Genomic DNA, 25,877 nt, shown 5'->3' with positions numbered 1-25,877 from the left:
TGATTAGGAGAAAAAGCACACTATGAATGGACAGTAAATCCCAAAATGTTAGCTTGATAATACAGTAATACTTCAAACTAGCAATTGCTTAATAATCACAATTATCACTACCATGGTGATGCTGTTAAGTGAGAGAGGGCCCCAGATACCTTTGTCATCACAGTACTAGAAAGAGATGCTATGCAAACCAAATCTTTCAAATTCCTTTGTCATATATTATCAGATAAAGCCAGCTCTTTTTGTAGCTGTAATAGCACACATGGTCCATTTCATAACTCTTCATTTGGACACCACTCTCATCCAGAGTCCTCAATCCTTAACACTGCAGCATTCCCTCCATACCCAGGTGCCATTCTTCCCTCCCCCCTGCTCTCCAATGCTGTCCTTCAAACAATGCAGCATCACTACTGCCTTCTTCTGTCCTCCAGACCTGCAACACCAGCATTTTTCCTTGAGAAAGCAGCCCCTAGAAGAGTCAGAAAGAGGCACCTACCTGTAGAAGAATTCCTAAAGTGCTTTTGAGCATTTACTGTTACTGCTCCCACCAGATGGTCTCATTAAGAAGCAGTGTAGTTTGCCAACCAATGTTCAACACTGAATAGAAGATAGTAACCAATACTTGAATTTTAGATCAAAGACTCACACTCTGGTGCTCTCCAACAGAGACATAATACACTTTCATTCAGATGGTACATTTATTAAATTAGAATGAAAAAGTTAATGTACTTTAGAGTGCAAGAAACATATTTGGACACTGGACCTCAATACAGAGAAACAATGTCTTCAGAATAATTACAGCAACACAACATCCTCTGTAGGGTATTACATATCAACCAAACAGGCAATAACGTTTATAAGGGGGGAATAAACCCATTCAGTACCATCAGCAGATGCAAAGAGCAGTAGAGAAGTTGCAAGGATCTAGCTAGACAAAAAATGTTCCTACCTTTAGCAAGCTGAGGGTCTTGGCAGGATTCAAACTATACTGAGAGCACTAACTTTCAGCAGATGCCTGTCTTACACAGCTGGCTTTAGCTCCAAGCTGCTGGAAGCTGCTGAGCAGAGAAGCAGCATGAAACACAGTATTACCCCATTAGCATTTTCTCAAAAGCTACAATCATGACTGACAATTTGTTTGTTTTAAATAGAAAACCAGACTTTCAGTTCCAATACCTTAATTTCACAGACCCTAAAATAAGTAAACAGCTCCCACCTTTTTTTCATCTCTCCAATTCAAACCTAACAACAAACAGTTTAACTGGAAGGATATGTAAGCTGAAAAGCTGAGTAGGCTGATCACTTTGTTCCTTTTTAGAAGAGAAAGTAGCACATATTGATGTAAGAGTTTAATCTCTAATGCTTAATTAAATAAAGACAAAAAGATGCACAGAACAATATTTAAGTATAGTGTAAGGTAATGAAATCCATCTACTGGCCATACTGCTCCTACATATCCTATTTTCAACTCATATTTGTACCCTGTTTTGCATAGCATTTGCCTAGGAAAAAAAATACACACTAAAAATATATCTAAGAACCAGAGTCTCCCTCAGAGGGCCAGAGTCAGTTTATGAATAAACCTGGCTAGCTTAACTTTTGCACTTACCCCTCCTGACAGTTAGGACTGAAAGGTGGTTTTGTTCTGCGCTTGAAATGGAGCTGTAATAGGATGCAGTACAATTTACCAGCCATTAAGTTGAACCATGACCACTTGCTTTTATGAAAAGCTGTATTATGAATCCCACCGTTTTAATATAAAAATTTAAATATGTACATTTTCCCTGAATTGTTCTGTCCCTAGCATATCATGCTATCTATGTAAAAGTTAAGAGCACAGGACTCTTCCTGGAGGTATCTAAGCATTAAATCCCTACCAACATTCATCCTTTTGGGTCATGATGTCACAAAACACTCTGCTTTTATAAAGACCAAATTACTCTACACCTAATCAATCGCAAAATTTACCATGATTGCAGGGAAGGGGCAAGACTAGTTTTTTGAAGAATACCCATTTAACTTCAGAAAACAAAAGCATGGCAATTCTACAACTACAGCACACAAAACTATAGCCTTGAATTTCATTATTCAAAATCCAATTGGAGGATGTTCAAAGACACTTATGCTTTCAATGGGAAATTTAAGATGTTAAGGGATTCATACAAAACTTAAAACTGTATGTTATGAAAAGTCAGCTTTAAAGGGTCAGAAACTGGGATAATTTTTGGTGCTGTATTTTACAAGTTTCAGTATTACTTTTAATGATTAAAAAAAATAAATATTCATGCTCTACTGCCAGTGCTACCTAAAAGCTACTTGAAGGTAGGTTCTGGGGGGATAAAATCAGCTTTCCATCAGATAATAAAGAAAATATTTTAAGCATAGGACATAGAATAAGGCGTGGGGAAGAAGAGAATATGGGTTGTCATTTCCTGTTCCAAACTGGGCTTTAATGTTCTCATGAATCATTCAAGAGCCTAGATTTCAAGCATACATTCATTTCAACTCTTGAAAATATAAAGGTCTATGGCTATTGTAGAAAATACTTGAAATCAAACATTAAAGAGACAAAACAGCAACATTGCACATCACTGGAAAAATAAATTGGTGCGGACTATTTAAAGTGCATTACTTTACAAAAACAGACACCACAGAAATTCACCCAACAGGTGTAACTGGTGCATAACTGTATGATTCTGCAGCTCCAAAATCAACTCTTACTTGAAAAAATTACACTAACAATAAATACAAACACCTCCTCTGAGGATCAGACTGTAACTCAGATATGTTAAATTGTCTCTCACATAGAATTTTATTTCCATCTGCATCAAATAATAATAAACTGACTACAGCAGCTGTAGTCTAACAAGTCACTGAGCAATTCATAATGCCATTCTAAGACCCTGAAGCTACTTTTCATGTTTATTTCTTATTACAGGAAAAATACAATCATTTTCCCACTAATGTAAAGCAATAACTTTGCTGAAACACAGGAATAAAGAAAGAAGCTTTATAACCAGATCATAAATATCTGCTTTTTTGACGTAAGACAACATCTTAAATAATTCTTTACGGCTTCAATCATTTTCCAGGTCTAAGTATCTTTACTTCTGCACTTAACTTTTGAAATAGCCATGGGAATGCAGAAGTAATAGTTAGAGTGCAATTAACTGGAGGAGTACATTAGGGCTTAGTCCTGTTCTCTGCTACAGCAATACATACTGTATGAGTTAAAAGTTACCTCCTAAGATTTTACAGATACATAACAATACTATGTGGGAGGACAAAGCCCCAAATGCACACCAGATCATATATTGCTTTGGTGCCCAATGACTAGGTTGAACAGAAGATGCCCATTACAAATACCAACAGTACAACCTAAGAAATTTAGCTTATTAAATTAAAAATCTTCCATCTAAAAGGTGTGAATATATCACAGTAATAACTAAACACCACAGGATAACAAAGGGTCTCTCCTTTAATTTCTGGCAAAAATAGGCTGCTTGCAGAAACCTAAATACTTTTAACAAATCAGTTGTATTTAAACAGCAAACCTTCCATGGAAAGTATTTTTCCCCCAATCTAAGAAACACTAGTAAATCTTGTACTGCATAGAGTTACTTTGTAAGAGCAAGTTTATGAAAAGGGGGAGAGAAAGAAACAAAGCAGCATTATTCCCAATCCCATCAGAATATAGCCACACAGGGCACTGCTGATAGTAAAGATGCTTCACTGCTCTATGGTAGGACATAAGCTAAACAGAGTATGTACAGACTGAGAAAGAAAGAGAAGATCCAACTGTCCAAGGAGAAAAGGGGTACAATCGGTCACACACGATGCACTAACAGAAAGCTGTTGGGAAATCTTCCTCTAGCTAAATCCCTGGCTTGGCAAGTAAAAATAAGTGGCATCGAGGACAGGGACTATATAAGAAGTGGGCATCTATGATTCTTCAGCCATCTGAAGTAAGGAGTTGATAGCTGCATCCTTGTTCCCCCTCTGAGCTTCTAGCACTGAGCGGATTACTTCCCTGTCCATGTTGGGAAACATGTCCTGGATAGATTTCAGGTCCTCTTCATTACACAGGTGCTGAGGGTTGACTGCAGGAGGTGGTATTGCCACCGGGACCATGCCTGGATTACAGACTGCAGGCATCCCTACAGGTTAAAAACAGAAGAAAGAAAGCCACAAAACATACATGAGTAGGGGAAAAAATATTAACAAACCCACAACAAAAAACCCCAGTGATTTTGAAGACAAAAGCAGCTCATGACTTGTCCCAACCCACCAACTTCAGCATTTATTTATTTTAACATGCACTCCAGAGGAGGAAGAAGATTGCAGAGATTATACCTACACTGTTGCAATTGGAAAATATTCTTCTGGAACAGGTTTTCACCCCAAGGTTATATTCCAGAAGTTATAAGCTACAGTATGACAACAGGTACTGCTCAAAATTAGGTACAATGTGCATTAAACAAGTTCACATGTAATTCACTAACCAAACACTAAGCTCATCACAGAAAGGTGTAGTTGGTTTTCTCCACCTCACATTTTAGTTCCCAGTGTATTTATGTTGTGATGAAAAAATGGTTTTACATTAGCAATATACATGGCTGATATTCAGAAAGACAATGAAAGCAATTTCCAGCATATTCAAAGGAAAGCAAAGTACTTCGGTCCACTAGAAGACTAGACCACACAAATAAGCAATTTTAAGCAGATGTTTTTCCTGGCTGAAGTTCCATCCAGCCTTCAAAGTCACTACATGGCAAAAGAGCAACACCTCTAGGGGCACACACTGCTTTGTTCATCTCTCTTCCAAAATTCATCTGACCTGTCATTTTTTGCTAACTTCTTGTACATCATGTAAAACAAAACACTGCCAGTTTACAGAGTTTTAGAAAAAGAGTATTCCTATTACTAGACAAAATCCCGTTTTCATCACATAAGAACTTCTATCACTAAGCACAGAACCATAGGTGAAAACACTACCTTTTGTTTTGTATAAAACTGAAAACAGATAATAGTACATATCTATATTTTTTTGTTATCACTTCTGAAAATAGTGTATTTCACTTCTTCTCTATGTAGTTTCAGATCCTTGATTATCTTAGTCTCACTCCTTTATGTGCTAGCTTCTGCAGCTCTCCTGTAGAATTTCTAAGGTAGGGCAAGGAGAAGTACCTGCAGCTAGACAGAACCAAGTTCTAGTATCAGATCTCTATTTGCTTTCAAGCATTTTATGCACTGTCTCAAAGACTACTCACCTGATATTTTTATAAAATAGTCTACAATAATTCAAAGACCTTCCTGTACAGTAATGATCAAATTGAGAAATTGTCACCAAATAAGTATTAGTTAAGATTATCCCTTGCACATACTTTAACCCCAGATTTAATAAATAATTTTATTTCCCTTTTATTACAATGAGATCCTTCTGCAACCTGTGGCAGTCAGAGAGGCTTAGAAAACTGCTAAGGGCTCTTGTTTTGACAAATTGTCTTAGTCCCCTCACTTTTTTAAGAAATCTGATGCACCTCACCAAAGGAGGTGCATCAGATTCAACTCCTTTCATTAGATGAATAATCACCTATATTTATTTGTTCACCAGCTTTTTAAAATAGATATTAAACCACAAGATTACCTTTATTGTATCAGAATATCATATAATGAAAAGAATGCTTAGGAAATAGCATTTTACAAATGCAGCTGAGAAGGTGATATACACAGACCACACTGTTCTTTCTTATGTACTCAAATACCTATGAATTTTAACATACAGGCTTTTCCTATACAACCATGTCACGTCCTCCTAAAGTTTATATAGTTACATGTTTGCTTTAAAGCAGTTCATTCTAGTCTTCCTGGATTTTAATCATTCTATACAACAGAGAATACGGCTACTTCAAAAACGTTTTTAATTGAAACTTGACTTTGCTATCCTCCAGTCCTCAGAAAGAAAACTTCCTGAGACTGTTATGGTCTCACATTCCAGCTAGGTTTTCATTAACTACCTTACATACTTTTATCTTTATTATTATTTAATTACATACACGATTCTAGGTTTTCTGCTTCTTTAAAAGAAATTATTTCTGCTTCTTTTACATATTTGATCTTCAAAAGTCTCACACAACCTCGTAACCAGTTCAGCTTTAACATATAATTTAACACTTTCACATCTGCATATATGGGAGATCTACCAATTTTTGTCAGAAATGTAACTTACTTCTTTACTTCACACTTCTTAATATTCTCTGAGGGCTGGTTTTGGGTTTTTTTAATTTGGCACACAATTTCTTTGAACAATTAACTTCTTTTACACAGTTTTTAGTTCATCCGTTTGCCTTCTACATATGACCTTAATTACTTCTCTGTAAGTTAAACAAAGGATGAACTATTTGCATCATCACCATTACACATCTTCAAAATAAGATCTCTTTGAGAACCAGCTTTCATATATTACCCAGGAGTACATCAGAAGCTGCTTCTCTTCTACTGAATTCCGACTAACTGCTCAAAAATTGTAACAACAAAGCATATGTATAACCAAGATAATTTTCAAGAGTGCCTCTTTGCAGCCTCATCTCTCAACATAATGACTGAAGTACGTACCTATGTGATTGAAACTATTGAACTATATTATACTACTTTTACTTAGACCTAACATTTAAAAAAAGAGCAAAGAGCAGTTTCAATACTTACCTCATCTCTTCAAGATTTTCCCCAGTCTAACTATTTAGTCAGAAAAGTCTATACTCACTTTAATGTGTAAAAATGTTTTAGCATCCCAGTGACTTGTTTCTTCTGTCAGCATAAAAATGCTATATTATGACTCACATTCAAGGTTGGATGAGCTAAATATCAACTCTGGCTGACCAGGTACTCTAAATGAATATAGTTTCACTGCAAGCACTGCACCAAGGATTTCATCTGATACACTCTTTTCTATTTCTCTCCTCAACCTGGACTCCTGTTCTATCTGAAGGGATTCATTACTGATTTGTAAACACCACCCTATTTATCTGTGTTCTCCAACTTTGATTTTAAAATTCCCCTTTTAATCATCTTAAGTTTTATTAGAAGAAAAAAAAAAAGAACGTAGAAGCTTTAAGTCTAACACACAGGCTGTATTTACGCAAAAAGGTTCATACTGAGTCAGTCTCATAAATTTGTTACCTGCACACTGGAACCATATTTCTGCTCAGCCATCTGCATCACACCTCTACCATAGGTATCTGTCCCCTTTTGTGCACCACCCTAAACCTGGCTCCATAGCTTTTCATGGCCTTTGGACCATAGTCCCAGGAATTCTGTCTGGCACTGCAAGTTTGAACACACAGACCATCAGACACCCTGGAGGCAAACCACTGCGCGGTCCTCACCAGCACTGCAAATACACTTCACTCAATTACCCAGCAGCATTTTGCAGTGCCTCTTCTAGAGCTTCAACAAACCTCAACTCATTCCTCACACTGCCTACAAACAATGTAGACATTTAAAAGGGGCATAAGATGTGTGGCCTCAAAAAAATAAAGTCGCAAAGCATCTGAAAGAATTGAGCAATAGAAGTTATGTTTTACTTCTAACATAAACTTCCCAAGATTTTTTACTAAGTCATCCACACCCTAATCTTATCCAACAATCAGCCTGAACAGTGTATGAACTATCAATACAGTTTAAAGCATAAATCCAAATCAAACATGAGGCTCTTTTTTCAAGTACACAGCATCCTACAGCTTACCAATACTGTTTCAGTATCTTATCAGTGCCAAAATAAAATCAAGACTAGAACAGAGTTTTCCTTACTGCTTTCATCAAAAATAGGTAATTATCAAGTCAGACGTCTGGACAGGCAGTACTCAAAAAGCATTTCCAATATAAATAATCAATTTAAGACACAAGAAATTTTTTGTCCATATTGGTTCTCACCAAGGATTTTTAAAACCTATTTTCTCAGCTCTTATAATTTTATCTTATGCTGTCTACAACTAGACTGCATATAAATGGAGTTAGTATCACAAATTTTTAATAAATACCTCCATGATAAATGCTTGCTTTTCATGAAACTCAACATTCAAGCTATACAACACCAATTTAAGAGTACTTTGGGTTTTTCCGCACTCAGGCTAAAAGCATCCATAATTTCTGATTTACAAAACAGAAAGTAAGACTTAAGCATAAAATTAAAGAACTATGCACTGAAATTTAGCAAACAGACACATATAAGCAGTCATTAGGGAAAGTTACAATAAGCTTCCAAATTATCAATGTTCAGTAAAAAGCTGCTTTAAGCTAAAAAACTTAGTATCACTGACAGGTGAAAACTGGAACCAAATAAGGTAAGAATCCACTATCAGTGGAATTGTGAACTCCTGTGTTACTCTCAGATATTAGGTACATGTTATAAATCAGAAGAATGGAGCATTGTTTTCCAATTCAGTGAAATGGCAATGGCAAACATGCTTGCATAAGCAGTGACATTCCAATACATGAAACAATAGCAAGTCAGTTGCTACAAGCAGCAATGAAAGCATCAAAGCAGAATTAACAGGGTAAACTTTTTCCAACTGCATACAAGGCATCACACACTTGTAATTTTATTTTCTGTTTCAGTAAAGTACCCTATGTTTAATTTCTTAACTCATTCTGTCCCATCCATAGACTCTTTCGGAGTAAACTCAGGAACCTTCTCAGCATGAATTCTTTCATTTAAATGAAGAAATTGGTAACTCTTTTCTAAAAAGCAAAATAGGTCTTAATGATATTTGCTCCAGGAAAAATCTCACTACTATGCACACCATCTCATTTTTTTAAATGTTGCTTCTTTGGAAACTACTAGAAAAACTAAGTGTATGAAACAGAAAAATGCTAAAATTTCACTGCTCTGAATAAACCAAATGTGTTGTGACAACCACAACAATTTTATATACAGCATCTTTCTGAAATTCAGGGCATCAAGAAATTATATCATATCTCACAAGAAGTAATTCTAAAATTTTCTGAATGTATTTGATTAAAGACCAATACTTTTATCAGAGATAGTGGTGTCACAGCAACTTTGCAGAATTCAAAATCAAAAGTGTCACAGTAAAGGAAGTCTAAAATGAAGGAAAATTGATTTCCTGTAATATGATTTGCCTTTAGAGTTCTAGTCAGATACTTAACTTTACAAGGATTTAAAACAGAAGTGCATGAAAAATATGCACTGAGATTAATTAATGAAATTAAGACTAAGGCAATTAGCAGGTTGTCTTCTCAGTGTTATTGCAAAACCCATTTTTTTGCTTTCACGTTTACCAAAAGTCGTGACATTAGCTGCTTCTTCACTAATGTTGCAGTAGCCAAACAACTGTAAGAATTGTTTCTCTACTAGAAAACCAATACTATCACCTATATAGCTCACTGACACACAGCAGCTTCAGAAGAATATCGTAACCTCACATTATATCCATCAACATTGTCATCAGCAATCAGTTTAGCCATTATAGCTCAAAGGTGAGCAAATGCCTTTCCAACAGGTTAGAGAGGCTTTAATAATTTGCAGAAGATGCATTAAATTGTTCTACTGTGACAATCAAGTGGCAATACCTTGTTGTACAGTCTGCTGTAACAAATAAAGCTGTTTAGATGAGTTCATGCAAAGACTCTTGAGTCAATGAGGATGGGAGTGAGAAAAGAGCTTGGAAACTTACCCAGAGCAAAGTACTCAAGCCCTAAAGACAAGTGAAAATGAAGGGACAAGGGGAAAGGAATAAGACATGGGAAAGAAATATTAATCTATTTTTAAAAGGATATTATTTACCTTCCAAAGGTGAAAGTTGGATAAAATGAGGCAGTTGGGTAAAACCTAAGCTACCTAACACTAAAAAACTAAATGCTGCTAGGATACAGTCTCTCAGCTAATTTGCTTCAGGGCCCCGAACAAATTTCCTAAATGTGCTGTTAATGCAGAAGTAACAATCAGGGGAAATGCTACTGAAATAAGTAAGCCACCAGGTGTTTGCAGCAAGGATTTTACACAAAGGACAACATACATCCATGGTTCTCTGAACAAATACCAGTAACATCACAAGCTAACCCATGATCCTCCATAAAGACACCTAAAGGAACAATCTACATACACACACAAACTTGCCTCAATAAAAAGTGATGTTCCTGACTTGGACAGGACTCAAAAAAAACCAGGTTTTTAACATATTTTTAACATGGGAGTTTATAAAATAAGTAAAAGCAAGTTTCCTATTTATCCCACGAATATTTAGCTAATAAGAAATACAGCTTGCTTATTGAACTAACATTTTTTGCCTCACTGTCTCTGGTACTGTTCACTACAAGAAGATACTGCGAGCACCAGTACATCAAAATAATCTACAGTTTAAATTAAGTAACCTTTAGAAAAAGAAACAGGAAGAGGTAGTAGATAAACTCAACTTCTATAACAACATGGTTCACAAGTTCAAATTTTTGCATACCCAATGCATAAATACGCCACCTATGGCAGCTATAGCTTCTAAGCAACAGCTTGTGCTGTTGTCAGAAGTTTTCAATTTAAAAAAATTTGCAATTAATTACCATGGTGCAAGAATATACTATGGCCACTTCTTGTTCTTAACACAGCTCCATGTACCACCAGATGTGAGGAAATGAGCATTACTTGTGGTCATCTGCTTACCACAGTGACTACCTGCTTGTTTCTACTGTTTATCTCAGCTTGTATGACAGAGTGTTAGAGTAATTAGCTGCTTCAGCATTAATTAGAAGGCTAGTTAATTAGAAAGTTAGTTTTGAACAGAAGTTTTCTGTTACAGAAAAACAGCTTGGCCTTCGTGACACACCTAAATTTGACTTAATCATCTCTCTTTAAAGCACAGTTATTTTGGACAGTTAACAAGTAACTGTTAAAACTGTCTGGATAAGCATTTTAGTGCACCCACTCCACTTCCATCATAGATAAGGCTTTAATTCTGACAGTCTTCTACAGCAGAATCCCCTTAATTTCAAATATAATAAACTATTCAATGATGCTCTTCCACTCTTCAGAAGGAAAAGCAGAACTAGTGTACTTGACTACATTAATTTAGCTGCTCAGGTAAAAAACCTGAACTACAAATATGCAAAGCAGGAGCATACTGATGTCCATTACTCTTCCTGAAGCAGTCTCAAAAGGAAGAGAGCAAACACTGTACAGTGTTACAAAAGAAATGTGCAAACAGAGTGGGCCCAGAAGACACAAACAATTCAGTTGTGCAAGGAAGGCCAGCATCTTCCATGCACCTTTCTGAAACAGTTTATGGAATTCAAAAGGAGCATCTAGTTCAATATACAGAAAGTATTTCAAAAAACTCCAAGATGTCTTCTAAGATGCGCTAATGTTTCCTTTTATAATCTGAAATTACTTTTATTAAGCCATTAAACGTATGAAACAGCAAAAGTATTTGCAGCCAAGTCACTTTCCAACTCCAAACCCAAACATCCATCTAATTATTATGAGTGGGTCATTGATTAGTGAGTAAGTCAAAGCTTTAGAACTCACAGCACTTTGGGAAATTTTGATGGTGTCCACAGAAATTCTAGAACAGCAAACACAAAGCACAGTAATATTTAAAGAGAGTAAAAAATATCAAATGTAGGTCAGAGGTGGCTTGTAAAAAGTCTGGCATTTATGAAGCCAAGGAAGTACACTCAAGCTTTCCCAGAGCAAAAGAAGAGTTCAAATCCAGGGGTGGAACTTTGCAATGCTTTAAAAATACAAGTCACAGATGTAGGAAAAATTTTGAACACAGAATAGTATTACAGCAGAACTAGAACAAAAATGCTGGATCTTGGTAGAAGGGCAATGCTCCACATAGAGACCCCAAATTCTTAGCTGCTTAAAGGTAAGACTTATTATCATTTGCAAATTATTAGTTATTTCTTCACTTGTCCAAATAGAAAATATTCTCAAGATAAATAATTTAAAGAACATCATGATTTGAACATCCAGTACTTGAATAGGAAGTTTGAAGGTCTTCTGTAAGTTTTATCTGTTCAGTTCTATGTCTAATTTCAATTATACAGGAAACTATTCTCTGCTTCATGTCTTCTGTTTATACTCTGGCACAGAAATTTTGTAATCTGTTGAATATTCTCATTTTGATCTATTCAAGAAATTTATTAGCACTTTCTATCAGATCTTTAAACAAGATGACTGTGTTTGAAGTTCACTACAGAAGGTCTGGTTTACCACAACAGAATCACGCTTTGGAAAGCGCACTCCAGCTCAGAGCACTTCACTGGCAAGACTTAAAATCTGACAATTAAGCTACAGAGATAAAAAAAGACCTAAAATGAACCAAACTGCAAGTTTTCATCAGGGAATAAAGCATACAGCCCAATTTTCCCTATTTTGCTCTAACTTAACTCTGTAAAAATGAAACGGGAGGTATGATTCCTAACTTACATACCCAGTCTTCTGTTGATAAGGTTTGTTTTTACAGTGAATGGAATTTTAAATTCAATCATCTCCTAGTCATTTTAAATTCAATCATCTCCTAGTCATTTTAAATTCAATCATCTCCTAGTCTTACAGAAATATACAATATATGTATCTGTTGTGTCATCCCTTTGCACTTTAATTATGTCCCATGGATACTATCATAAGTTAAAGTTAAATATATGTGAATTCATCTCTTACCTTCCCTGAAAAGTACACATACTACTGAACAGATAGTCATAGAATAAACTGGAGGTTTTAAGAGCCATAAGTGAAACACAAACTCAACAGAACTAATCAGTTCCCTAAGTAGGACAAACTCAAACTTATTTACACACTTCAGGCTTTTCATCTTTGACAGAAAAATTTTATAAAAGTTTCATACATAAGTTAACACATCTTTCCCTACAAATCCAAAACTCTCTTTAAATCAACCAAAAGGACTGACAATACCTGCTGTAGTTATGTAAATACATAAAAAAGAGCTATCTCAGAGGTCCTTAACATTTTTCATTCACTGAGCTGTGAATACTCTATATGCTGTATAACGAGTTTCCTTGCAACAAAGCATCTTTAAAGACCACAGAAAAATTAATCCTGTTGTGGGCTACAGAAGCTGCAGCTCCGACAGCACAATTCATTTGAGGCACTTTCTCAAGTGCAAACATCTTCAGACATGGCTTGCCACCATTTAAGTAAGCACAACTTGAAGTGCAGCCTGCTAGACAGCTATTCAGAGACCTGACCGAAGTATAAAATAAATACTCAAAAAGAGAAGCTTTCACAACTTGACAGACATTTTAATCCATTTAATCAAACTCATACAGCTCTATTAAACAGGATACAAGACTGAAGGCAGACCTGTACTTAATTCGTTCCCTCTTCTCATAAATATATATAATGGAAAAAGTGGTTAAGGGAAAATAATTTATAGCTTCCTTTACATTCTGAAAAAACAGGAGTAATTTGGTATTTATTTCTGCAACACCCCTTATCTGGAAGGTTCATAGTCTTCAAGTAGAGAAAACATACCTGCTATAGGCACATATCCAACTCCTTGCTGATATACAGTGGGCATCAGGACCACTGGCTGGGGCTGCATCATCATGGCAGCTGGCAAAGACTTGACAGAAAAGGCACAGATTAGAACAACTTCGGAAAGAGCCAAAAAAAGCAGCAATTAAAAGTGTTTGCAAATAATCATCACATTGCAAATCCATGTTCAACAGTACAATATGACTATGCTGAGTGCTCATCCATATTAAGCAAATCTCTGGCAAACTAACTGAACTACCATCTTTCAAATGGCAATTAATTTGCCTGTGAATCAATAAACACACATCATGTCAAACTCAACTTTCACAAGAGTGATGAAATATTGTTATCAAAATGCATTATTTTAAAATACAGGTTTAATCAGCTTTCATGCCTTAGTCTTGTGAAATGAATATACAACATATTCATCATAAATATTAGACAAAATCTGATTTTTTTTCTTATTTATTTTTAACAGCAGTACACTGCTCCTTGAAGCAAATTTTAGTTTAAATCAATTATTTTTGAGGTAAACCATTGCATTAAACAAAATATCAAATTAACTCCATTCCCTTTTACTACCACAATAACTTCAGTTATATTTCAGTTCAGTTTGATCCTTGAGAATATTGAATATTATGAACAGTCCATTCACAGGGAGACAGTTTTTAGGGTTAATTATAAACTCTTTTCTCCCTGAGTAATGAAACAACTGTTCAGATCTGGGGCAGAAGGTGAATTTCAAACAGCAGGGAATATCTGTTCCCAGCTGTGCACTGAACAGCAACTTGGAACGTCTGATGACATACAAGTGCAGTATGAAGCATTCAGGGCTGCATGTGCTACACATTATCCAACAGGTACTTGAAACAAAGGTGACAGGTGAGAACACTCCAGGAGCTGCTAAACAAACCAGTGGAGGTCTGCACTTCATGACCAGTAGGACCAAATGAACAAGAAAGGAAGTGAAAAACAATGTCATCTCATGGAGCATTCAAACTACCCAAGAAACACCTAAGACGGAGAAGAGTTTCCATTTTTCTGCTTTTAAACTGAAATTAATTTTTAAAGATTTAGGGGGGAAAGTTATTGTTAGACTCCACAAAGTTTAAAAAAAACATTATTATTAAGTTAAAAATGACAATGGACCATTTAGCTAAGGATTACTTTTTTATACATACAGCAGCACAGCTCTAAGGAAACTTTCCTGTCTGAGCATCCAGGAGCCACTCTGGCACCCACTCCAGTCTGTAACTGCTGAGACCAAGGCCTCTTTGCAGTGGATGCCTCCAGTGACCTCAGGGGTGCCCCTTTTGGCTCCCTGCACACCCCACAATCACAGACAGGGTTTCGTTACCAGTTCAGCCCTGAGTTTCCCACCACAGCGTCTCAGACATCTGGATCCTTAAAGCAATTCCATCATGGTGCAGTAACACAGAAACACCTCAAGCTGGTGCCTCCAGGGAGGGACCCCCAACAAAGGAAGTCCTGGGTTTTACACCCTCACAGTCTGTGTACCCAGACAGTCTGGGGTCTTTCTGTTGCCTCACCAGCTCCTGTTGTGTCCCAGTGTCCAGTATCCTGGCAGGTGCCACAGGTCCCTGTGCCCTTCGTGGTGCAAAGGGTCAGCACCATGCCATGGTCCCTTTCCTGGGGCTCCCACCATGTCCCTCAGCCAGGGCACAACTTGCAGCTCTCACTGCAGCTGCACACCCAGCTACCTGCTCTCACTGTACTCCTCATCAACAGGAATAAGCTGAATTTTGGTAATTGCAAAACAAGATAAATACCCATTTGCCACCTTACCACAAAGTATTATTGTCTTTACAAATATTTTTGACTGCTATTCCCAGAGTTAGGTATAATTATTTTAAATGCCAACACACACAAACACCCAGTATGGTACAACAGATCTACTTCAGTCTAAAATATCTCCCTCCCACTACTTAAAAAGCTTCTCTCCCTTCCCACCCCAAACTCAGCTTACCGTGTATGACATAACCAGATTAATCATTCCTTCCTTGTCATCACCTTGCCTTCCACTCAAGCTATACCATTCATCCTCCACATTTCCTTGTTTCAGAGACTCAGGAATTGTAATGTGTGTCCAAGCAATGCGGTCATCCATTGAAAAGGCTCTCTGAAATATAATTTGAAAAATATTACCAAATTAATTGTCCTGAAAGAAACCCCAAACTTAAAATTATCCTTGACTGATACTTCAGTTTTATGCTATTAACTTTGTTCACTTTATTCCCTTTAAAACTACTGAAGTGCCAATAAATATTTTGGCCATCTCCTTTCCAACAAGGATGAAGGACACTTTAAGTGGGATTATAGATTGACTGCAGATATTTAATAGCAAGAAACTGAAAACCTGAAGCAGAACACTCTAGAAATACAGTCTCCTAATATCATCGTAGGCTGTGTGAATCTCATGACATCACATCAGAGGCCATTACATGAACATAAACATCTTTTGTTTACTATGATAGCCAGTGAACTCCAGCAGATAGAAGTACTGATCTGCCCCCCTGTTGCAGCAATGAAACAGACACTTGAACCAATCAGCTAAGCCCTCGAAGCAGCATCCAAAATCCTCACTTGTGTAATGACCACACAGCTGCTGCACTGTCATGCTTTACTACACAGAGTGAAAGAGGCAGCAAAAAAACAGGCTAATCATGACTTAAGCCTTAGCTGTAGCCTCTTAGTTTCTCCTAATAAATTCTAGTGACTACACACAGTCTGTAGTTGACAGTTTTATTCTCAGCAATTCCAAGCTCGGGAAAGCTACTTAAGCCCTTCCAGGACAGAATAGCACCGAAGAATTTTCAAGTAAAACAGCATTGTACAACAGGCTATTTTTAATAGGGATAGTGAAGGACACAAAGCTGCAGGGTATTTTGATAGCCAAAAGGAGCTTAAATAGCACTCAGACATCTTTTGCTTCTCTTCCTTCGCAGGCAAGCCTGCTAATGCCACTTTATCAGCTACCAAAGAAAAGTAACAGTTCTGACATTCTTGGGGAAGAGCAAAGACTTGTGAATTTCTGCTTCTGGAATTCTGAAAATTTTTTATTATCTTCCAGAGAACATGGCTAAGGAACTGTCTGTGCTAACTCATTCCCTTTTTGCAAGGTTTCAACCAAACCTCAGTCCAAACTGGAGATGGGGAGTGGTAGAAAAAATATATAGCAGTTCTGACCTCATCAAATATCTCTAGATAAAAGGAGTCCACGCCCGGGGGAACAGTGCACTGAATAACTTTGTTCCAGCGGGGGTTCTTGGCTCCATTATGTGCTGTTGGAGTTTCATACACAGCGTATCCCAGCCGTATTCGGCAATACGGATCCATGCGTGTCATTCCGTAATTCTTTGCCAGTTTGGCCTGAAAAGAAAAGAAACCCAGGAAGTGTATAATGCTGACATCAACTTGAGAAGTTAATTACTATTAGTTCACAGTAAGAACCAAATATTGAACAAAGGACTAGATTAAATTCTGTGACAAAAAGAGTTTTAAAAATAAAGAAAAACAGCATTCAGATTAAAACATAAACCAGTAACACCAATAAGTGTCTGGGAGACCTTGGAAAGGGAAAATCTTTTTAGCCTGTTTATTATAGAAAATACACATCTTCACTGTAGCTAAATAAATTACTTCATACCAAACCACGAAATACATGATTACGAGGACATTGTAACAAGTTCAATTTTTCCCTGGACATCTCATCTCCAACATACAATCACAAGTGTAATGTCGTAGGTAGCCTGTCCTCTTTCACTTAAGTTCTTTTAAAGGATGAATTACAGAAATCCAATACCTTCAAGAATATCACACAATCCAAAAGCACAATCTGCAGAATCAGTTCAATTGAGGTAAACTAGTCACAGTAGATAATATGTTTCAAAGTGATTACACACTTAGCATGTGAATTTAATAGTGGTTAATTCAGTGGACAACTTAAGGCCTAACATCACTATAAAAACAGATGCTGTATAGAATCAGAACAGAGCCAACATTCTTTTGCTGTAACATCAGAAGACTACAACAAAACAAGTTGATGACAGTCCTGAACACAACACTGAGTACTGCAGCACAGCTGTGCTCAAGCAGAAGTTGGGCTTTTTGCATGTGCTGTTTCTCTGATCTATACTAAGCAGCCCATGGTTCTTTTTATAGTAAGACAAGCGACAAAACATGGTGCCCCAGGGCATCTCTCACCTAGAAGATGTTTACAGAACTCACAACAGTTGAGGCTGTGCACTGTGTAACATTTATCACAAAGGCTGCACTTCAGGCTTGGAAAGCCCTTTTCTCCTTCAGGGAACATGCTGGTTCATCAATTCATACATCAGAGCTGGCAAGAAAGGTCTCAAACTGTTTATTGTAAATGTGGACTTAAAAATAAAAGAAGAAAGCTGGCATCCAAATGAAGCATCATCTATACTCTCGATTTGTGGGATTAGACAGATTATAAAACCTTCATCAAAAAAAAGTGATAATCAGCTGTGCTTAGACAAACTCACCAGCACCCCTAAATATCTGCAAGGGAAAAAAAGCAGCAAATTACCCCCCCAGAAGCTTTTTCTGATCTTCCATCAGTTTATTAGTAACAGAATTAAGGCATGCTGTTTGATATACTTTATCAACACATTTAAATACAGTACACTTCAACCAGATTTTCATCTTCTACAGATTAACTATACCACAGCAAGTATTGTATCCAGAATGCGACATGTCTCAATTTGCAGCCAAGATTCCATAGCATTCCTGCATAAATTCCCAGACAAATAGAGAAGAGTATTTCTTGTCTGTTGTACTGCCATCCAGAAGTACCTTGACAAGCTAAGAGAATTGTGCAGACAGGAATCTCAAAGTTCAACAAAGGATAAACAATATATGTGACAATAAGACTTTGGACCAACTAGCTGGAGAACAGTTTTGAGAAGAAGGATGTGGAATGATACATAAGGGAACTGCAATTCCCTATAATATCCTCAAAATTATTAATGTCTTCCAATATTAAGTACAGGAACTACAGGAAGCCTCTGAATAGAAGGTTTCAGAGAAACCTGTTCACTGCAAAAATCCTCATGAGTTCATTTGATTATGTGCTATAATAGCAAGGTTTACAGGAAATTGCTGCATCAGGCAGCAATGAAACATGAAACTGGACCAAATGCTGATGTACAGAAAAATGAAGCTACAAAACTTTTAAGAATTACTACCCGTTTACATGTAACTTAGTAACTCAAATTCCAACACAAAATCTTTTTGTATCCACCAATTTTTAAAATTGCATTAATTATTTAAAATTACTTAATTGCACAAAGATGACATAATTTTTACCTGTACTACAGTAATACTGAGTCTTCCTACTGTACCCATTGCTCCTCCATATTGTAGCTGCTGAGCTGCCTGGGCATCCAGCTGGATTTGCTGTTGCTGCTGGGTTGGGGTAATGCGAAGAAAGTCTTGAGGAAGCTCACCAACAAATACCTTAAAAAAGAAAGAGAGGGAAAAAAAGACTTTAAACTTTTATAATAGGAAAGAGATGAAGAGATTAATACAAGTCAAAGTGTGACAAATTAAGAATTTATTCTTGTTTTGACAGCATGAACAAAGAACTAATTAAATGACAAAACTGCCAAGTCATGTAGCAAATGTTCTTTTCAGAAACAGTAATTTCCAACATAAGCCTCTGAAAAAAAGTAGGACAGAGAGTCAAAGCTGCTCTGCAACTAAACATTTAAGTAGTCCATACAAAAGTCAGAACCACTAAGTTTTACAACATATTCATATACGATATCTGATGGCATCCAGTTCTTTCAATTATTCATCACCCACGTTGTGTCCAATTGTTCCTGTTCCAAGACACAGCACAGTGCCTTCATCTGAAAGGTCACTTCCACAGTCACCTTCAAGACAGACTGTAAAACAGGATTTCCTATGGACCAAATCCTGCAACACAATAAAGATGTCCTAACACTCTTCCAGTGTTAAACACAGCCAGCCTGCAACTAACTTTGGTGACAAAATTCCACCACATTCAAAAGAACAATGTGGGAATTAAAAATCTAGTCTATCATGAAAATGAGCCAGGGACAAAAAGTAGCAGTAAGGAACTTTTGTTACATGAGTCAATATGAATCAGCAGTCCCTGTGGATTTTCTGTTAGCTTTACAGTATAAAGGGAAAGTTTCTACCCATCACTTGTCAATTCAACAACTCAGGTTGATTCTAGGTTTTAAACACTCAGTGAACATTATAAATTCAAATACATGTAGAGAGATTTTCATTTTAAAATAACAAATAGCTATAATAAAATTTTAAAAGGGAAAAAGTGTCATAGAAAATTTATAATTAAGCTGTATTCATTTCTCCTGTATACAGAGGGGATGACATATTTAATATAGAACTGTCTACCTGATGAAGACAAAAGACAACACAATTTCTCATGTTGCAATCCTGAACAAGATTACTCAATCATGTATCTGGCAGATGCATGCCTACAGAACATAATTTAAGAAGCGAACAGGCCTTGAGGACATAGCTTTTCAAGATCACACAGCATTTGCATGTCAGCATTGCATCTTGGAGACAGAAACTGCAGCTCTTGCCAAATCACACGTATGACTATTTTGTATGATTATCTGAGAGCCTCAGGATCCTGGCAACAGTAGGTGACACATGCCAGAAAGGAAGTTTATCTGAGAAGTTCAAGAGGAAGCACTGAATGCCTGCTGCTGGGCTATTGGGAAGCAGAGTAAAAAGGGAACCAGTTTTGCTTACAAGCATCTTAAAATTTTCTAATTAAAAACCTAAGCAGCTGAAGTTTTAAGAAGTAGAAAGAAAAACTGGGCTAGAAGTTAATAATAAAAGAAAGTTTATTTAAGTTTGGCTGGCAATGAGACATGCTGTTATAACAGCCTGCTCACTGGAATACCTATCATTTTAAAATAAAACATAATCTATTTAGGCAAGATCTGAAATGGCCCCAGAATTAGCAAGGAAATGGGATTTACAATACAGCAGGTCTCCCTCCAGCCCTGGCCGTTAGGAAGTTTCCAATCTGGTACTATCAGCACCTCTAGGAATAGACATCATGAACATTTCCCACAGTCAGAAGTGATGGCTGCATTCCTGAAATCCCATTTCCATATTATGCAAGCTCCCTGTGTCAAACTCCCAGAAAACAGGATAGCCTCTTTTATCTCCATCTTCACCTGGATACTGGAAAGCTGAAGTCATTCACAACAGAAATCTAATAATAGCTTTCACTTTTGAAATTATATTTCATAAAAGTTAACCAATATCTATTCTAAAATAAAATAAACTGGTCTCTGTACTAAAGTCCAAAGGGGAGAAAGTCCATGAAGGAGACCGAAGTTTTCTTACAGCAGCTAAGCTAGGTTATTCAGTTACCTCACACAAATCCACTGCAGAGCTGGCATACAGAGAAACTAAAACCATCTAGTGTTAACTAAGTTAGCAAAAGATCCAAGTAGTAAACCCCTCCAAAAGGGAAGATTGGGGAAGAGGAGATACACACACTCATATATTCAGTTCTGACTAAGATTTGGTTCACAGATGCTTACTGAAGGAAATACATTACTCAGTATGTTCTTATACTAATTATCAGCTGATACCATATTGATGGAGACAAATCAGTATCATGCAATCTTTTTATCTGTAAAGAAAACAGGTCAATTTACATCTTCCTCAAAGCATTTAAAAGCAGGCACATGATTGCCGCCTCTCAACCTGAATTAAAAATGCAATATTACACAACCAGAATTCAACCACAGTTTTTATTTTAAAAGCAAGGAAAACATATATGGCAAGTTTGTGTCACTGATCCTACTCCACAGCCACTTTGAAACAAAAGCACTTCCCTCTAAAGACACTTCAGAAAGAATGTGAAATTCAAGCACGTTCCATCACTAGCTGCAGAACAAAAAATTAATTCCATTCAGCAACAGGACAGGGATGGGACTACAATTCAGAACACAAAAAATAAGCCTGCCTTATAATCACTTTCTAATAAACTTTACTGACAGCATTGCATCTTAAAAGTATGGATTATCTAGAAATAGAATAACATTCCTCCTCCTATCTGCTACAATCACTTAAGAGATAATTTTGTGGATCTTCACAGTAGAATGCTGCAGGTATAAAAACTGCATCTCAACTTTTTCAAACTGAACATGGTGTGATATTCTACAGCTATTTGACGTAACTGAGGATGGGGCTGTCTCAGTCTCACCTTCCTACTTCTTATGCAACATGAAATGGTGCCAGAGCTGTAAATTGGGTCAGTGTAAAAGCCTGACCAGAAGAAACAAGGGTTGGAGGTAAAGGCAATGGGAGCTAAGTTGTCAGAACCTTCAACTCACTGATTGTGCAAGTACTGATTGGCACCTGTGTAAGGCAGGGAAAGGGACACAGAGCCAAATACAGTCACAAATGTCCCATGTTACAAAAACATTTCCCCAGACACAATACACTCAGGGAACCATAATTAAGGTTTCCACACTATCAATTACCAAGGAAGTCTAACATGAAACTTCTTCAAAACATCAAAGAGCTTTAAACACCTACTATTGAAAAATTTCTGACCATTCTCCTTTAAATGGCTTTACTGTTTTTAAGAAAGAAAAAGCGAATGACAGAATTTTGAACTATTATTCTATGCTTTGCACGCTGAAGAAAAAATTGGTATGAGATAGGAAGCATCCAGACGTCCTGAAAGAGCTGATATTTGTTCAAGGCTGCTCTTTACCATCTTTGAAAGGCCATGGAGATTAGAGAAGCTCCCTTTTATCAGGAGATAGACAAATCTCATACCCAGCATTCCAAAGGGCAAGAAGGATGACCTGAGGAAGCACAAGCAGGTCAGCTTCACCTCAGTCACTCAGAAATTCACGGAGCAAGTGCTTCTGGAAGACATTTCTTGACACATGAAGGGGAAAAAGCCAAACACGGATTAGGAAAAAGCCTTGGTAAATGCTGGATATGAAAGGATAAAAAGCTGACGAGCCATCTGCCTTCTCCAAAACAAGAATATATGACTAAGGAAAGAGCAGAAGGTATCAAAGCAGGATCATTACAATCTGAATGGGTGGACTACTGGATGGATGAAAAGCTGACTGAAGCACTGAGCTCAGAAGCTGAAGTTCAGTGGTTAATGACACAGCAGGTTGGTTAAAAATGAAGCAGTTCAGAGGTCTGTACAGAAACTAACTTATGTGTCTAGTATTTTTCCTCAGCAACAAAACCTGAAGACAAAAGGCATCCTTATCAGTTTTGAGGATGACACTAAATTTTGGGAGAAATGATTTGTATACTTGAGGACAGGACCAACCAGAGAGATGGAAGAATTCACTTGCAGGAATTGCATGTAATTCAACAAGGGCAAAGACCTGTACTTTGACCAGAAAAATCCATGGCACTGGTACAGACTGGAGAACAACTGTCAGAGGTGGAGAGCAAGCAAAACATGGATGAGCAGAGGACACTTGCAGCAATGAATCCTAACAGAAAACAGCAGTGGATCAACAAGATCCCAGCCAGTAAGCTGAGGAAAGGAAACAATTGCTGGACCACACCTGGAACACTGTGACCGTTTGGGGCCCTGCGGAACATGAAAAACAATGAACTTCAGGAAGACCAGCAAAGATCCACCAAGAAGGCCCATGAAAAGAGCTGCAGCACTTGTGAGGCCAGGCTGAGAATTTGTTCAGAATAGAAGAAACTTAGAATGCACCTTGTAGCAGCTTTCTGGTATCTGCAAAGATGTCACTGAGAAAACAGACCTAGGTTGTCTTCTGAGATGCAACACAAAGAGAAAGGAGATCTCAATGGTTAAACTGAAATGGGGCAGATTTCACATGGGAGAAAGGAGGGGGTAAAAAACACCTGCAAAGTATGGCAGGAACTATGGTATACAAGCATGAGTTAAAAATAAAAGACAGAATGAGTGTCCATATGACATCTGTGTCTATGCCTGGAGAAGTGAATGTGCCACCAGGGAGACCGCAGAGCACCTTCCAGTCCCTGAAGGAGCCTACAAGAAAGCTGGAAAGGGACTTTTGACAAGGGCCTGTAAAAGCTTTGAAGAGTCTCAAGAAAAAAACTCATCAGAGTCACTAGTCATCAGAGCAGTGACCGTTAGGGAAATTAGGAGCAGAAGTCTATGCAGTCCAGGTTGGTACTTAATCTAATTTGGAAGGACCTGATGTATTTGCCAGAATGGTGGATAATCATGGAGAATAACCATGAAGAGTAATTTTGGATATGACTGGCTAGATAAGGAATCACAAATATAAAGTTTTGGTGGCTCAGTCTTAATCTAAAGCCTGGTCAAATTGTTTATTGATACTCCTGCTTGTACAAGGTATCACTTAGCAGTCCTTACATATTCAGCTAGAGTTTAGATTTTAAAAAACTGTTTTGTTCCTACAAGATTACAAAAGTGAAAATATGCTAAATCCATAGCATCCTGAAAAGAGTCAGAGGTATCTACATTCTAGCAGAGTATTTGAAGTAATAGACAGGATGAATTCTGTTTCATCTAAAAAACTAAACAGCAATAACAAATTTTAATTACACACCAATACAAACTAGGAAGTGCAGGAATAAGTCTGGCAACAGCCCACTTTAGTTTCTTACCCACGTGAAACAACCTTGAATATTTTCTCGCTTGTTCAAACAGAAAGACTGAACTGCTCCCTCCAGCAACAAAGAAAAAAGTGGTTCCCAATCCTTTAGCACCATTTAGTGGCTATTCATTTGTAATGCAGTTGCATATATAGAAACTAGTAGAATTTTATTTTCTTCTCTGAAAAGAATTAAGAAAGGCTGGAATGTACCACATCAACACGCCCAGCTGTGAATGCCTGCTTCATATTGCATAATTTATGCATTCATTTGAAAACATTCAAATCTCTAAAGTGGGTAAGGAAGAAAAACATGTACAACATCAGCAACACATTAAAAAAAAAATCCCAAAACTTGAAGCACAGAAAGCCAAAGCTGCATGAGATAAATTATCATATGCCTTTTGTCAGGCTTCAGTCAAGTTTAGGAAATGAAAGATTCCCAAGAGATTATACAGGAGTACCTGGGAAATTCTAGAACAAGACATCTAGAAGACTAACATTCAAGAAAGACCCAGCAGTTATGATAAATAAAACAAATAAGGCACTCTAAAGAATGAAATTGATGACCATATCATATTACTGTCATAAGAGAAGTGTCAGCAGTGCAGTTTTTCAAGATTAGCAGTAATTCACCTCACTGTTCTTTCTACAAGGCTGCATTATTTTTCTTTTTAAAAGTAGCTGTTGCTACATAATAAAATACAGCAGTGTAAAGTTACTGCTTTTTAAAAACTCCTCATTTCACCATAAGCAGTATCATGCATGTCAATGACTATCAGATCCTTTCAGACAGGAGCAACAGACAGGAACAGCACATCTGTCGAAAGCTGATGTTGTAACACCTCATATGTAGAACATCCCGGTGTGAGGTATGATTATCCCTGGGCAAAACCAGACAGTAACATATTCCCAATAAACTGTCAGCAGCACCTCCCAGAAGGCTGGTATATTGGTTTTACGACGGCTCAGCTCCCGTCCAACACGCCCGCCTACATCCTACACGGGATGCGCCGTTCCAGCTTTCAGGCGGCAGCTCCAGGGACAGCGGCCCGACCGTGCCCCGCCGAGCCGCGAGCACAGCGAGCTGCGCTCCGCTTCCAAGGGAAAGCCCTTTAGCTCCGGTTCAGTGTAAGGATTTCCCTCCTTGGAAAGGCCTTAGGACAAAAAACGGCCAGGAGAGCCGCCTCAAGGACTCCGCGCAGTTAGGAGGGACTTCCCCTCCCCTTTCCCAAAGCCTCTTCGCAGGCGGGGAACCGGGAGACAAGGCAGACCTTCCTCCCCCGCATCCCAGCGGCCCGGAGAAGATGAGAGGGCTTTTCCTCTCCCCCCTCCGGCGCGGCCGGAGCTGGGGCAGGGTGAGAGTCACGGAGCCGCCCTCGCACAGCGGCGCTGGCAGAGGCCGGGCGGGCCCATCAGGGTCTCCAAGCCGGGCCTCGCCAGCCCGGTGCGGCGAGCGGTAACAGGAGATAGCCCTGAGCGGGCCCCGCGGCGGTGCCGCGCCCGCAGCACTCACCGGGCCCCGCTGGGTGGTGACGGTGGTCGCCATGGCGCCTCGCCGGGGCCGCGGCCGAGACCCTTCCTCCTCCTCCTCCTCCCGCCCCGCCAGGCCGCCGACGCCGCTCGCAGCCCCGACCCGGGTCCCGCCGCCCGTCACTCAGCGCGAGCCCCGCGTCACCTGACGCGCCCGGCTCCGCCTCCGGGGCAGC

The 25,877-nt window shown here is 38.1% G+C and overlaps 1 protein-coding gene across 1 annotated transcript; it reads right to left on the bottom strand.

Annotated features, from left to right (window-relative positions):
- Positions 1 to 676: 676 nt before the first annotated feature.
- TOLLIP (toll interacting protein) lies at positions 677 to 25,815 on the bottom strand. The gene is made up of 6 exons (XM_030949515.1): positions 25,685 to 25,815; positions 18,860 to 19,009; positions 16,715 to 16,897; positions 15,495 to 15,647; positions 13,505 to 13,595; positions 677 to 4,154 (listed from the first exon to the last, which is right to left on the bottom strand). Exons 1-6 carry the CDS (start codon positions 25,715 to 25,717, stop codon positions 3,940 to 3,942), a joined length of 825 nt encoding a protein of 274 aa, XP_030805375.1. The 5' UTR covers positions 25,718 to 25,815; the 3' UTR covers positions 677 to 3,939.
- Positions 25,816 to 25,877: the final 62 nt, after the last annotated feature.

This window comes from Camarhynchus parvulus, chromosome 5 (genome assembly GCF_901933205.1).
Source record: "Camarhynchus parvulus chromosome 5, STF_HiC, whole genome shotgun sequence".
Lineage (NCBI taxonomy): Eukaryota > Metazoa > Chordata > Aves > Passeriformes > Thraupidae > Camarhynchus > Camarhynchus parvulus.
Note: the sequence above shows the minus strand (reverse complement) of the source record. Positions and strands in the feature narration are given on the sequence as shown.

Coding starts and splice junctions, on each gene's coding strand:
- TOLLIP (XM_030949515.1), bottom strand. CDS start 25,717: ATGGCGACCACCGTCACCACCCAGCGGGGCCCG. Junction 15,648..16,714: donor ATCTAGAGATATTTGATGAG/GTCAGAACTGCT, acceptor ATTATATTTCAG/AGAGCCTTTTCAATGGATGA. Junction 4,155..13,504: donor TGGATATGTGCCTATAGCAG/GTATGTTTTCTC, acceptor TTTAACCTGTAG/GGATGCCTGCAGTCTGTAAT.